This window comes from Epinephelus fuscoguttatus, linkage group LG24, assembly GCF_011397635.1.
Source record: "Epinephelus fuscoguttatus linkage group LG24, E.fuscoguttatus.final_Chr_v1".
Lineage (NCBI taxonomy): Eukaryota > Metazoa > Chordata > Actinopteri > Perciformes > Serranidae > Epinephelus > Epinephelus fuscoguttatus.
Window position 1 is genome coordinate 1,864,008 of NC_064775.1, and position 15,349 is coordinate 1,879,356.

The 15,349-nt window shown below is 41.9% G+C and overlaps 2 protein-coding genes across 3 annotated transcripts in view; both read right to left on the reverse strand.

Moving 5' to 3' along the window:
* Window positions 1-8,115, reverse strand: part of agap1 (ArfGAP with GTPase domain, ankyrin repeat and PH domain 1) — a 193,572-nt gene extending 185,457 nt beyond the window's left edge. For both annotated transcript variants that reach the window (XM_049570050.1, XM_049570049.1), the window contains exon 1: window positions 6,935-8,115. In XM_049570050.1, the coding sequence (XP_049426007.1) occupies window positions 6,935-7,097 (163 nt within the window). In that variant the 5' untranslated portion in view covers window positions 7,098-8,115. The remainder of the gene's footprint in view (window positions 1-6,934) is intronic.
* Window positions 8,116-9,162: 1,047 nt separating this feature from the next.
* On the reverse strand, window positions 9,163-14,657 carry faimb (Fas apoptotic inhibitory molecule b). Its single transcript, XM_049570120.1, has 4 exons — window positions 14,441-14,657; window positions 12,633-12,861; window positions 11,341-11,390; window positions 9,163-9,466 (listed from the first exon to the last, which is right to left on the reverse strand). The coding sequence occupies exons 1-4, from the start codon at window positions 14,555-14,557 to the stop codon at window positions 9,317-9,319; spliced, it is 546 nt and encodes a 181-aa protein (XP_049426077.1). The 5' UTR covers window positions 14,558-14,657; the 3' UTR covers window positions 9,163-9,316.
* Between the last annotated feature and the right edge of the window lie 692 nt (window positions 14,658-15,349).

The window sequence follows — 15,349 nt, forward strand, 5'->3', positions numbered from 1 at the left end:
TCCCACGCCCGGGATCGAACCGGCAACCCTCTTGCTGTGAGGCGAGAGTGCTAACCACCACACCACCGTGCCGCTCAAAATATTAATTAACTATCCAAAAAAAAATTATTAACTACCCGACAAAGTAGGAATTAAATGTACAACTAAATATTAATTAAATGTATGACAAATAAATAAATTGTCCAAAAACAATTATTTAATGTTCGACAAAATATTAATTAATTATCAAAAAAAATGTAATAAATGTACAACAAAATATTAATAAATTGTCCAGCTGTGTGTGTGTGAGTGTGTGAGTGCACTTGTTCACTGTCATGTGACATTAAACAGATCAACGTGGGCACCACCAGGACTGAAGACATCTCCTAAATGACGTCCTCACAGATCTGATGGTGACCAACATTTTGTTATTTATCTGCCAAACACTCTCTGCCAGCATTTGACACTCGTCTGCTGTTAATTTATAACTGCAGCTGTTCGCAGCAGAGTCTGACTCAGCGCCTGGCTGCTGCTGCTGCTGCTGCTGGAGAAACTGCCGAGTCATGATATCCATCTCACAGTGCAGATGTTGGAGTCGTGGTTCGGCTCTGAGCCTGGCAGCTCAAAGACACAACAGTGAGACTGATGACACGTTATATGGACGTATGATGGCGTCTTAAATGAGGGTCACATGACTGACACTGATCCCTGAGACGTTCACACCTGTCAACACTCTGATCAGACACAGTTACCCATGATGCAAAGACACTCTGCCGCCTCCACTGAGCGCGCTCACTGTACTTCACCCCGCTGATGACTCATGCTTCACCTCATACATTAGGCCTAATGAAAGGAGGCCTGCAGGAAAACAAACGAGCGTGGGTAACAAAGTACACGACCACTTTACGGAGAGCACATCATGTCTGCCCTGATCTGGTGCAGTCAGCGCGGGCGGGGGTGGAGGCGGAGGCGGGGGTGGGGTCGGGTAGTTTATGGACAAAAGGTGCACAGATCTCAGCATAATTTCTCAAGACAGAGTGGCGTGCTGGCAGCGCTGTGGCGGGCAGCAGCGGCTGTTATGTAACGGTTAAAGCCCTGGTTTTAAAAGCATCCCTGCGACTTCTTATTACTGTTATTACTGTTATTAGCACACGTCAATCGGCCCTTACATAATGGCTCTCTGACTCCTGCTGCAACCTGCCACAATAACAACGCTGGCAGCACTCAGGGAAAGTGCCGCCGCCGCCATCAACAAACAAACACCAGCTTTATATCATTTAATATTAGATATATCTGAGACATCTGAAGACCAGTCCAGTGAAATAAAGAACACACAATTAGACTGAAGGAGACCAAAGAGTGTCAGGTGACTCCACAACATGTAAACCCTCCTCTACAGGTGGCCCCAGCCAAACCCCGCCGCCCTCAGAGCCTCGCTCCGTCACCACGCCGTCCCTGAATGAGACAGGCGCTGCATCAGAGCCGGTGTGAAACACGAGAACGGGCATTACGTGGGTACAACCCTGACAAAATGAGAGAGGATACACACACACACACATAGAGCCTGAAGGAGGCTGAACAAACACACAGTGGTGAGGCTAACTGGGTCACATGGTGCGTTCACTGACTGCAGGCCGACAGAATAAGACAAAAGCAGCATGAGACAAAGGCTGCAGTGGGAAAGAGGCGCTGGTGTTACTGGAGGGCGGCTCTGATAAACAGGTTACAGTGGGACTGCTCCACCTGCTCCACTCTCATCTACTCTCGTCCACCTTCTCCTACAGGCCAGATTACATCATCTCACCTGCTGGAGTCTGGATTTCATTTTCCTTTGCATTATTTAATTAAACGTGTACTTTAAGGAGTTCCCACTGACACAAAGACAGCAGGAGAGTAATAACTTTGGCACTAACGTACGGAGCGACTGAAATTTAGCACTTTACAAGAGCTTTTCAATTCCACACAAAATACAGTTTAATACAGAAAAGTTTCTAGATGGCATCAGCCAAAGTATAAAAGGTTCACAAAGGATGACTGGCATTTTGTAGTATTTCATAGCAACCTGTCAGTGTTCTTCCAGCGGCTATTAAGGATCCAAATATGAGTGTTTTGTAGCAACCTATCACTGTTTTTCAAGTGGCTTTTAAGGTTCAGAACATGGATGTTTTGTACAAACCTTTCAGCATTTTTCCAGCGACTTTTAAAGCACAAAACATGACTGTTGTGTAGTGACCTGTCAGTGATTCTCCAGCAGCTTTTTGGGCTCCAAACATGAGTGTTTTGTAGCAACCTATCACTGTTTTTCAAGTGGCTTTTAAGGTTCTGAAAATGGGTGTTTTGTAGCGATCTATCAGTGTTCTTGAAGTGGCTTTTAAGGTTCCGAAAATGGATGTTTTGTAGCCACCTATAACTGTTTTTCAAGTGGCTTTTAAGGTTCTGAAAATGGGAGTTTTGTAGCCACCTATCACTGTTTTTCAAGTGGCTTTTAAGGTTCCGAAAATGGGTGTTTTGTAGCCACCTATCAGTGTTTTTCAAGTGGCTTTTAAGGTTCAGAAAATGGGTGTTTTGTAGCCACCTATCAGTGTTTTTCAAGTGTCTTTTAAGGTTCCCGAAAATGGATGTTTTGTAGCCACCTATCAGTGTTTTTCAAGTGGCTTTTAAGGTTCCGAAAATGGGTGTTTTTTAGCGCCCTATCAGTGTTTTTCAAGTGGCTTTTAAGGTTCCAAACAGGGGTGTTTTGTAGTGCCCTATCAGTGTTTTTCAAGTGGCTTTTAAGGTTCAGAAAATGAGTGTTTTGTAGCCACCTGTAACTGTTTTTCAAGTGTTTTGTAGCGACCTGTCAATGTATTTCCAGCTGATTTTTAGGCACCAAACCGGACTGTTACACAGCGACCCGTCAGTGTTATATCTGAGGTTCCAAACACTGGCGTTTTATAGCAATCTGCCTGCATTTTTCAGCAGTTTTTTGGGTTCCAAACAAGTCTGTTTTGTAGCAACCTGTCACTGATTTTCCAGCAGCTTATAAGGTTCCTGAGATGGGTGTTCTGTACTGACCTGTCTGTGTTTCCCCAGGCTCCAATCGTGAGTGTTCCCTAGCGACCTGTCAGTGTTTTCCAAGCAGTTCTTAAGCACCAAACATGATGAATTCATAGCAACATGTTGTTGTTTTTCCAGCCTCTTTTTAGGCTCCAAACATGGCCATTTTGTAGCAACCTGCCTCTGTTTTTCCAGTGGCTTTTAAGGCTCTTATCGTCAGTGTTTCATAGCGACATGTTTTTCAAGCAGCTTTTAAGTACCAAATATGACGGTTTCATAGCAACTTGTTGGTGTTTTTCCAGCTGCTTTATGCTCCAAACGTGGGTGTTCTTTTAGCGACCTGTCAATGTTTTATAGCTGCCTATTATGCTCAAAAGACGGGTGTTTTGAGGCTACCAGTCAATGTATTTCCAGCAGCGATTTAGGCACTAAACTTAAGTGTTTTGTAGCAACCCATCTCTGTGCTTCAAGAAGCTTTATATATTCCAGACGTGGATGTTTTGTAGCGACCTGTCGGCGAGATAGTGCCACAAAAAGTGGTTGTCTTTTACCAAGATTTTTTTTCTAACAAATTTAACGCATCTGTGATTTGCAGACACGTATAATGCCAACATTTTTCATGGCAATCGGTCAACTATATAACAATAAATTCTGATAATTGAATGAACGCAAACTGGGTCCTGATAAGAGGCAAAAAAAACTGGATGGATGGATTGATTAGAATTGCGATAAGTCAGATTAATAGAATAAAGTAAACGTTGAAAACATGTGATGCGGCCTTTTTCTGTGTCTTCACAAAGCTACAAACTGGGAGGAAACTCCTGATGTCTGATATTCGTTATATTATTTGGGAGATCAGGGAGATAATTCAGCAGTAAATTATCAAACATAAATCTGGATTCGAGTCCCAACATCCACAACAACTTCCTGTTGACACAAACAGCCTCTGGTTCTTGTAGTTCCTGACGTGCTTTCCTCCTCGCTGCTGTTAATTATCTGCCGTTAAGTCTGTAAAACCCTCTGAGGTGAAACCCTGTTTGTTAAAAACCGCTCTGTGAATAAAACCCCACTGTGTTTCCCGCTGTGGGAAAATGAAGCGTGTGATGTTCGCAGCAGCGAAGGTGCGCCGGTGTCTGTTAATAACAACCACAGCTCCGAGGCCAGACACAGAAAGTGGGTCAGTGTCACCTGGATGGCGGGACATCCATCCTCTCGCACACACACACACAGACACACACACCTCACATGCAAATGAGGCTTAATGCCGGCGGAGAACATGTGGCGAGATGTGAGTCAGTGCGCAGTAACTAGGCCGAGTCACCTGCTTCATAAGAGTCAGAAATCGACAGTTTGTCTGAGATGAATCGACGCCTCTCTTTACATAACCACGATGCAAACGCACAGACGGGATGGCAGCCTCTCCAGCTGAGAGCTTGCGTAACATGACATGAATCTGAGCGACACGTCCAGATGTGCGCTGAGAGGCAAAGAAACAGGATGACAGTGCTGCTGCTGTTTTGGGTTATTTCCAGCATGAGAGCAGGCTGAGTGAGTCACCGAGCGCCACTGAATTCAGGGAAAATGGAAATGAGCAAAGTAGCAGCGAGTCACCGCTCTGACTCCTTTGTGTTATGTAGCTCAGACAGCTGGGAAGCCACTGAGCACATTCACGCTAATGGCCTTTATAATGTCCAAACCCATGAACCCCTTTCATTTTGCACTCCTCATTTCACAGAATCAAAGCTGCGGTGCTTTTACTTTTATCGACACCACTCTCAGTCTATTTCTGGCAGCGCTGCTTGACATTTTCAGGGAGCTAAGGTCAAAAATCCCGTCAGAAAACACATCGATGGTGACCTTTAGAGCTGCGTACAAGACCAAGGAAGTTTTGCAAAGTTCAAGATGTGCTTTAAGTCACATTTTCTCTTCTGGTCAAAATAAAAACTGGACGAACATCACAGGACCCCAACTGAACCCATCTGTGTATCACAGAGCAGGAGCTTGTGTACAACATACAGATGTTCCTAAACAGAGTGGCGACCACTTTGGGTCTCTAGAAAACACGCTTCTGTAAACAGGGCCGGGTATGTGACAAACACAGGCTTCACGGGATCATTCCAACATCATCATCGCCTCCTTCGTCTTCATCATAGCACGCACACCAATGAGCAGAACTCGTTACACTTCTCAAAATGTCTAACGGTATTAAATATGAGATGACAGAAAACATAAACCACGATAAGGATATCAGCGAACAGACACCAGTCCTCCCGTCTCTTCATGAAATGACTGGTATATTATTTTAGCAGCTCTCTCGGCTCCTAACAAAGGTGTTTTGTAGTGACCTGTCGGTGTTCTTCCAGCAGTTTCTTTAGGCACCAAACATTGGTATTTTGTAGCAACCTGTCTGTTATTTTCCAGTGGCTTTTTAGGCTCATGTTGTGAGTGTTCCTGCCATATCTGAGGTTCCAAGCATTGGCGTTTTATAGCGACCTGCCTGCATTTTTCCAGCAGTTTTTTCGGCTCCAAATATGTCTGTTTTGTAGCAACCTGTCACTGATTTTCCAGCAGCTTTTAAAGTTCCAAACATGAGTGTTTTGTACTGACCTGTCTGTGTTTTCCCTGTGGCTTTTTAAGGCTCCAATTGTGAGTGTTCCCTAGCAACCGGTCAGTGTTTTTCAAGCAGCTTTGAAGCACCAAACATGGCGGTTTTATAGCAACATGTCGTTGTTTTTCCAGCCTCTTTTTAGGCTCCAAACATGGTCATTTTGTAGCAACCCATCTGTGTTTTTCCAGTCATATCTGAGGCTCTGAACATGTCTGTTTTGTAGCAACCTGTCATTGATTTTCCAGCAGCTTTTAAGGTTCCAAACATGAGTGTTTTGTATTGACCTGTTTGTATTTTCCAGTGGCTTTTAGGGCTCCAATCGTAAGTGTTTCATAGCGGCGTGTTTTTCAAGCAGCTTTTAAGCACCAAACATGGTGGTTTCATAGCAACTTGTTGGTGTTTTTCCAGCTGCTTTATGCTCCAAATGTGGGTGTTCTTTTAGCGACCTGTCAATGTTTTATAGCTGCTTTTTAGGCTCAAAAGACGGAGTTTTGGTGCAACCAGTCAACGTATTTCCAGCAGCGATTTAAGCACTAAACATGAGTGTTTTGTAGCAACCCATCTCTGTGCTTCAAGAAGCTTTATATGTTCCACATGTCAGCGGGATAGTGCCACAAAAAGTGGTTGTCTTTTACCACAATTTTTTTCCTAACCATCACCAAGGGTTTCTCTGTGCCTAATCCTGACCACGTGTTAACCACAGCATCATTGAAACCTGTTTTGTAGCAATCTGTCAGTGTTTTTCAAGTAGCCTTTAAGATTACAAACATGAGCGTTTCATAGCAACCTGACTTTGTGTTTCCGGCAGCTTTTTATGCACCAAATGTGGGTATTTTGTAGCAACCATTAGTGAGTCTCCAGCAGATTTTAGGTCTCCACACGAGTGTTTTGTAGCAACCTGTCAGTGTTTTTCAAGTAGAAACTTACATGTTGTGGTTTATATTTGATGCCACAGGTGCGAGGACCTGTTCATCGCTGCATTTAACTTTAATTATATTTGTTTTACTCTATGATGTAATGTTTGCATGTGTGGACAGCAGGAACAGAAGTTATTACCTTGGTAGGAACAAATAAATAAATAAATGTCAACAAACTCCAGCTCCAGGATAATCAGTATTGTTGCTCCTGTTGTCCAACACATGGCAACACACCTCAGTAAATCAACTTTAAAGTGCAGATAGCATCACTGACAATCAGCTGTTGACACCACAAACCTCAGACATGTCACAGACCCTGTAAAGCCGTGCACGTGCGTGCACATTCAGACAGCATCCAGGTGTTGTCACCCCAGCATCCACCCTTGCATCCTACCTTCAATCGCGATGACGTGCTCCCGGATCTGGTTCTGCAGCAGCGGCTCCTCCACCCGCTCCAGGAGCTCGTAGATGGAGTAGATGTTGGGATGGACGGACTCAAACCTCTGGATCTCGGCTCGGATGGCGGCCGAGTTGGCCAGGTGCTGCTGGTAGTTCATGGCTGCGACTGTTCGGCCGGGTCAGACGGTGGTGCTGGTGGTGCTGGTGGTGCTGCTGGGCAGATGGGAAGGTGAAAGCTGTGACCTCCAGCAGCGGGACGCGTTCACAGGGAAGCCTTAAATCATGCTGTTTCGCTGCGGACCCTGGTGAACTCAACACGGCGGTGTCTCCTTCAAACTGTTAATTTAAAACAATAGTTTGTGGAGTGTTTTCTTCCAGACAGACACAGTTACTCCTCCTCTACATCCCGGGAAGATTTCACACGAGATTTATATTCCCAGCGGTGTTTTTTGGCGGAGCGGCCAGACTGCTGCTACTGGCCGGTGAGGGCAGCTGTTACCCGGGGTGTCCCGGTCTCCAATGCCGGTGCGGTGACAGATGTGCGGCAGGCTGGGCACCGCTTCCCCATATCCTCACAGCCCGTGAGAGATTGAAACCACACCGGCTCCGGTTCTATCAGAGCTGTCGGAGTCACTTAGTCATAACTGACCGGAGGAGAAGGATCAAAATCGGCCTTGTTGCGAGGCGGCTATGCTAGCCGGCTAAAGCTAACTAGCTGTAGCTTCCCAGCCGGAGGGGGAGAAGAGGGAAAACTCGCCGCTTTTCAGGCGTCAAACTCGGCTTTACATAACGGCCGAGCGGGAGGTTAGAGCTCCGGAGAGGAGGCGAGAGCAGCCATTTTAAAATCCTCCATGAAAAAGAGCAGCTGGGGGCAGACAGGCAGCTGGGTGAAGTGTTAGTGGACCGGGACTTGGGATGCCTGTTCCCGTCCGTCCGTCCGTTGTTTTGTCTCCGGGACCAGCTGCGCGAGACTCACCTCCTCAGTCCGGATTCAGCCGCGCGAGGCCAGCGGGGCTCGTGCGCCTCCCGAAATAGATCCAGGTGTGGTTTAAAGCCGCGTAAAATCACAGGTAGATCCCGCACGCGATGCTCACACACTCAGCCGATCCCCCTTCCCGTGATGTGAGGTCCATCCCGGGTAGAGCCACAGTATCCCGGCCGGGAACGTCACTGCACCGTCAAGGTACCCGGACCCGACACGGCGGCTTCCGGTTAGCATCTTCAAAATAAAAGCCACTAAAAGTCATGTGGTTTTACTTTGATTTTAACGCGACTACGACACAGTAAATGTAATAAAGTAAAAGCAACAATACTAAACTTTAAAACACTGAATTACAAGTAAAATTAAATTTTGTCTCAAGTAAAAGATTTGGTAATGTTTACATTTAAAAAATATATATAAATGTAATTAGATATGGTTAATTTTTACATTTATAAAAAGTAAAAATCATTAGATTATTAGACTATACAAAGCATTAATTATTCATTTATTTTATTTTATTTATTTTTGTTTCTTTTGTCTTGCCTCCCAGGGCGTCAGCTGTTTCACATAATAGTAAAACATATATATGATTGCTCCGTGAAAGCGACTCAGCAGTACAAAAGTAATAATAATAATGATAATTAATTAATAATTAATATATTTTTCTAAAATCTGCATAACGAGTATTTCCACTTTGTACTTTAGGTATATTTTAGTTCTGCACTTTTACTTCAATAATATTTTAAAAACAATTTTAATTTGTAACTCAGTATTTCTACTCTGTTATTGTGACTTTAAAAATAAATTCAAACCATTAATATGTATAAAAATATAATATATATACATATTTCATATAGTAGGTATATTGCAATTTGGTTTAAAAATGTGATTCAGCAGTAGTTAGCTCCCGTGCTTTTATTTTGAAAATCACACCCTCCGTTTCCCGGTGTTTTTCCAGCTAACCGCCGCGCGCTTGACGCAGCGGCATTCACGCAGATACTCGCTGCGTGGATTGTGCGCAAAAATAACTCATGAGAAGAATCTGAGTCCAGATTTTAACTCACAAATTTAACCTTAATTACGGGCTCCTTCAAAATAAAGCTACAAAGCACCAACAGACATCTTGATTAAAATAAATAAATGAAATAAAATAAAAACACCAAACAGAGCATTACATGTCATTACATGTCAGAGTTTATTCACTACATTAACATGAACATATATTCTTAATTTGTCGAACAAATAATGAAATGAAAAAGAGAACACTTCCTGTTCCAGCGGAGCATCGTAGCACTGCATGGTGGTATTTGTAGTACTGCCTGGTGGTGTTTGTAGTTTGGGTACAAATACCTCGTTGACAGAGTCTCTTTGAAACTGAGCAGCGTTCCTTCAGCCTCATTGTGTCGTCGCTGGTATTTTCTCTCCGTCCAGCAGTAAATAGTGCACAATGCCGCTCTTCTTCTTCCCACCGCTCGCCGCCTTGATGCAGCACTCGTGTTCCCCCAACATGAAGTGCGTCTCTGTGCCGTCGTCCACAAACTCTCCCTGTGGATGGTCCACCAAAGGACACACGCAGAGGGTTTTAGGATTTCAAGTCATTAATGAGGATTTATTTTACTGTGTCACTGTAAACACAGATGTTTCCTTTAAACGCTTTAACTCTTATTTGAAAGAGGAGAGAAACTTGGTCAGATTATCAGACACCCGACAGAATTAAACTAAAATTATGATGGTACTTTATTTTTAACATTCCTTTCATCATTTTCTTTTATTTCTGGGGGAAACTGGCTTTTATTTGTCAAAGTGTAGCACATGGTCGTGTTTGTCCTTTTTGCTTTGTTTGTTTTTTGTTCTGAGGGTTTGAATTTTTGTCTTTTCCAGAGGGGACAGGAAGTCCTCCATCATTCAGTCCAAAAGCCACTGGAAACAAACAGAGGTCACTACAAAACATCCACGGTTGGAGACTTATAAGCCGCTGGAAAAACACTGACAGGTAGCTAAAAAACAGCCATGTCTAGTGCCTAAAAATCCTCTGGAAAAGCACAGACAGGTAACTACAAAACACCCACATATGAGCCTAAAAAGCCACAGGAAAAACACCAATAGGTAACTACGAAACACACGTGATTGGAGCCTGAAAAGCAGATGTAAAAACATTGACAGGTCAGTACAAAACTTGGAGCCTTAAAAGCTGCTGGAAAAACACTGACAGGTCGCTACAAAACACTCATATTAAGTGCATAAAGGCGCATGATAAACACTGACAGGTCCCTACGAAACGCTCCCAACTGGATCATTAAAAGGCAATGGAAAGACCTCGACAGGTTGCTACAAAACACCTATGATTGGAGCCTAAAAAACTGCTGGGAAAAACACTGACTGGTTGCTACAAAACATCCATATTAGATGCATAAAGCCACTTGATTAAATGTGACTGGTCACTACAAAACATCCACTTTTGGAGCCTAAAGAGACTCAGGAAAAACACTGACAGGTCACTACAAAACACTCCCAATTGGATCCTTAAAAGGCAATGGAAAGACACCAACAGGTTGCTACAAAATACCTATGACTGGAGCCTAAAAAACTGCTGGAAAAACACTGACAAGTCACTATAAAACACTCACATTAGGTGCATAAAGGCACATGATAAACAATGACTGGTTGCTACAAAACACCCATGGTTGCTGCCTAAAAAGACGCTGGAAAAACAATGATTCACTCTAACACACCATCTCCTCCACCACCAGTTAACAAAGTCATTTTATATACTACACCACTTTCGAAACACTGATATGTATGAAACGTACAAATGTAACATATTCATGGTTTTCAGAAATGAACAATCCTACATTTTCTCCTGGTGACTGAGCTGATTTTACACCACTCCAGACTTTATAAAATATGTCATAAATCCCTCCAAATGTCACATTAAGGTCTCTAGTTTGTGTATGTAAAGTTTGGCGAGGCTGTGATTATCTTAGAGGTCACTGTAGGTCATTTTATACAGGGAGGCCAAGTTTGTTATTTGTGATGTAAAATAAGGAACTAATCTGCAACTCCTACACACAACATGTCACCATTTTGAGTCCTGGCAGGATTTAAAATATAATCACGTCATTTTAATTTATGTTTCACTTTATTCTGTTTATTTACATGGTAGAGCAGCTGCAGACTAGATGAGTTTTCTCAGGAAATATCAGATAAACAGGCGTGTCGGGGGAAATAAACACAAACATATCAGCAAGACATCCCTCATCATTATTTCTACATCATATAAATTATTTTTTTATGCATTTAGCTCCAGATGGAAGTTTAATTTTATGTTGTCGGAGTCTCACTAAAGTTTAAATTAATTCATTATAGTATTATTCATGATTATAAAACTACTTTAATGTTCAGGGTTCAGTGTTTCTCACCATTGTGTCCATTTTCTGTCCGTTGCACCAAACGTCCATCGTGTCCTTTTCTGTTGGAAACAAGAACAAATATATAATTATATAGAGAGAGAGCAATATACAGTTTATGGATGAATATAAGGTTATTTTTCACATATTATCATTCACAGTAACTGAACCTGTAATTAATGGTTGACAGTGCTGGAACATGACTGAGCCACATTGACCTTTGACCACATAAATATAATCAGGTCATCGTTGAGTCCACACGGATGTTGGAGACAAATTTAAAGAAATTCCCTCAAGGCGTTGTTGATACATTGCATTATCAAGATGGACCTTTGACCACTAAAATCTAACCAGTTCATCGATGCATTCAAGTGGACATTTGTGCCAAATCCGAAGAAATTCCCTCAAGGTATTCTTGAGCTATCGCATCAAGAATGACATGGACGCAAGGTCACAGTGACCTTTGCCCTTTGGCCACCAAATTATGATCCGGTTCATCGTTGAGTCCTAGTGGATGTTTGTGCTAAATTTGAAGAAAGTCCCTCAAGGTGTTCTTAAGATATTGAGTTGTCTGAATAAAGCAGACACTAAGGTCACAGTGACCTTTGACCACCAAAATCTATTAAGTTCATTGTTCAGTTCTTGTGCTGTTTGTGCCAAATTTGAAAAAATTCCCTCAATGAGTTCTTGAGATTCACAAGAATGAAACAGATGCAAGGTCACAGTGATTTTTACCTTTAACCACCAAAATCGAATCAGTTCATTCTTGCAACCACGATGATGTGTGTGCCAAATCTGAAGAAATTCACTCAAGATATTCTTCAGATATTGTGTATTGCAAGACAGACGGAAGGTCATGGTGACATCTGACCACAAAAATGTAATCAGTTCATAGCTAAGTACAGTGACGTTTGTGCCAAATTTGGAGAAATTACTGCCATAACAGTGTCAATTCAGGAGCATTTGTAGACTGTGGTATTTCTACTTTTACTGCAGTAACTGCTGGAATAAAATAAAATAAAATAAAATAAAATAACGTAACGTAACATAAAGTGAAAAGTAAAGTCCAGTAAAGTCTGTCAGCTGTCAGTCACAGTAACGTCTCTAATGACCTCTGATGAAGTAATCAAACACATGAACAGATTTGTGTATTTTCCTGTCACACAGGTGTCGTCTGTGTCGTCCAATCAGGTGGCTGCAGGTCGCCCTGTTGCCTTAAATACCTGCTGTGACCTCCAGCTGAGCAGATTACACCTCAGTGGGTCACCTGTGGTTACATCATCACAAAGACACGTCAGGCTCACCCAGGACGACTCGACAGTCGTCTCCGTCCACCTTGAGCAGCCAGGTCTTGGACGTCTTGGCTCTGTTGTCAATGAACTTCTGCAGACTCTTGCCGTCGACCTCCAGCGTGTACTCGTAGGCGAAGCCGCTGACCGCCTCGATGTTTATGGTGGCTTTGGTGTTGGAGCTCCCCACTGTGAAGGTTTCCTTCCCCACCAGCTTAAACAGCCAGTCCTTCCTGATGACTTCCTGTGGAGGAAACACGAGTCACACTGCTGCTGAGTCATCCAGTCATTCATTCATTCATTCATTCAAAATAAAAACAAAATACACTTAAAGTTTGAAAAGTAAAAGTTACATGTTGTAGTAAAAGGTGAAAGTGTAAATACTCCAGTAAAGTACAAGTACATGAGGAAATAGATCCTCACTAATATATTTAAATACTCGACTGTAGCAGCTCCTGTAGTGACAGTGCAGGATGTGTTACTATAACAATACAGGCTGTACTTTAATGCGTCGATTTTAAGCTGTATATATTTTCATAAAAATAAAACTTAAAATGAAGTAAAATAAAATAAAATAAAATAATGTCAACTGAAGTAAAATAAAGCAAAATTAAATAATGTAAATAAAAATAAAGTTAAATAAAATGTAAAGTAAAATGAAATAAAATAAAACAAAACCCAATAAAGTAATGTAAACCATAGTGAAGTAAAGTAAAATAAAATAAAGTAAAATAATGTTGAGTAAAATAGAATAAAATAAAAATAACATGAACATGAAATGGAATGAATTAAAATAAAGTAAAATAAAATAAATAAGGTATAATAAAATGACATAAAATAGAATTACATAAAATAAAATAAATAAGGGAAAATAACATTAATTAAAATAAAGGAAGATGAAATAAATTAAAGTAAATTAAAATAAAATGAAATAAAATATAAACAAAATAAAATAAAACAAAGTAAAGAAATGTTAAGTACAATAAAATAAAATCACATGAAACACGAACATAAAATAAAATACAAACATAAAATAAAATGAAATTAATTAAAATAAAGTAAAATAAAATAAATAAGGTAAAATAAAATTACATAAAATAGAATAAAATAAAAAAGGTATAATGACATAAATTAAAATAAAGGAAGATGAAATAAATTCAAGTAAATTAAAATATGATGAAATAAAATATAAACAGAATAAAATCAAGTAAACTAAGATAAAGTAAAATAAAATGAAATAAATTAAAATGAAAAAATAAGAAAAGAAAATAATGTAAAAGAAAATAATAAAATAATAAAAAAATAAAACAACATTTTTCCTTTCTTGTTTATTTCATTCCTTCACTCCAACATTAAAACACATGTACCACAGACAGGGGGTGAGCTTAATAATTCATACTCTTACTTTTCATACTTTAAGTGTATTTTGTTGCCAAAACATTTTTATTTTTACTTAGGTCAAACTATTTATATTGCTCCTAATGAAGTATTTTAAAGTGTCGTACTGCTACATTTACTTTAACTTAATGTTCTCAACACATATTCCACCCCTGAGCAACAAGTACTCGAGTACTGAGGTGTAATTTTGAGTTACTTTTAATTGAGTATTTCCATTTTATGGTACTTTATGTCTCAGAGGGAAAGGGTACTTTTTACTGCAGTACTTTAGTTACTTTGCATAATGAGTACTTTTACTTCAGGTGGTATTTCTACTTTTACTTGAGTGAAGCGACTCTTTGTTTGGGATGTCCGGTCACAACCTGACTTCATCTGAAGGTGGAAGAAGACAGGAAGTGAAGAGCTGGACTAAAGGAAGGTCTCACCTGTCCGTTGATGTACACGATGCGTTTCCCTGTGGTAGTGCCATGAGCGAACTCGATCCTATAAACACCGTCGCTCAGCGCCACGTCCCACACCGCCACCAGATCTCCGCCCAACATGTCTGAAGCTCCTCAGGACGGTCTCTTCAGGACAGTCTCCTCTGGACGGTCTCTTCAGGACAGTCTCCTCTGGACGGTCTCCTCTGGACGGTCTCTTAGGACGGTCTCCTCTGGACGGTCTCTTAGGACGGTCTCTTAGGATGGTCTCCTCTGGACGGTCTCCTCTGGACGGTCTCCTCTGGACGGTCTCTTAGGACGGTCTCCTCTGGACGGTCTCCTCTGGACGGCCTCTTAGGACGGTCTCCTCTGGACGGTCTCTTAGGACAGTCTCCTCTGGACGGTCTCCACAGGACAGTCTTTTAGGACAGTCTCCACAGGACAGTCTCTTAGGATGGTCTCCTCTGGACGGTCTCCACTGGACAGTCTTTTAGGACAGTCTCCACAGGACAGTCTCCTCTGGACGGTCTCTTAGGACAGTCTCCTCTGGACGGTCTCCACAGGACAGTCTCTTAGGATGGTCTCCTCTGGACGGTCTCCTCTGGACGGCCTCTTAGGACGGTCTCCTCTGGACGGTCTCTTAGGACAGTCTCCTCTGGACGGTCTCCTCTGGACGGTCTCTTAGGACAGTCTCCTCTGGACGGTCTCCACAGGACAGTCTTTTAGGACAGTCTCCACAGGACAGTCTCTTAGGATGGTCTCCTCTGGACGGTCTCCACTGGACAGTCTTTTAGGACAGTCTCCACAGGACAGTCTCCTCTGGACGGTCTCTTAGGACAGTCTCCTCTGGACGGTCTCCACAGGACAGTCTCTTAGGATGGTCTCCTCTGGACGGTCTCCTCTGGACGGCCTCTT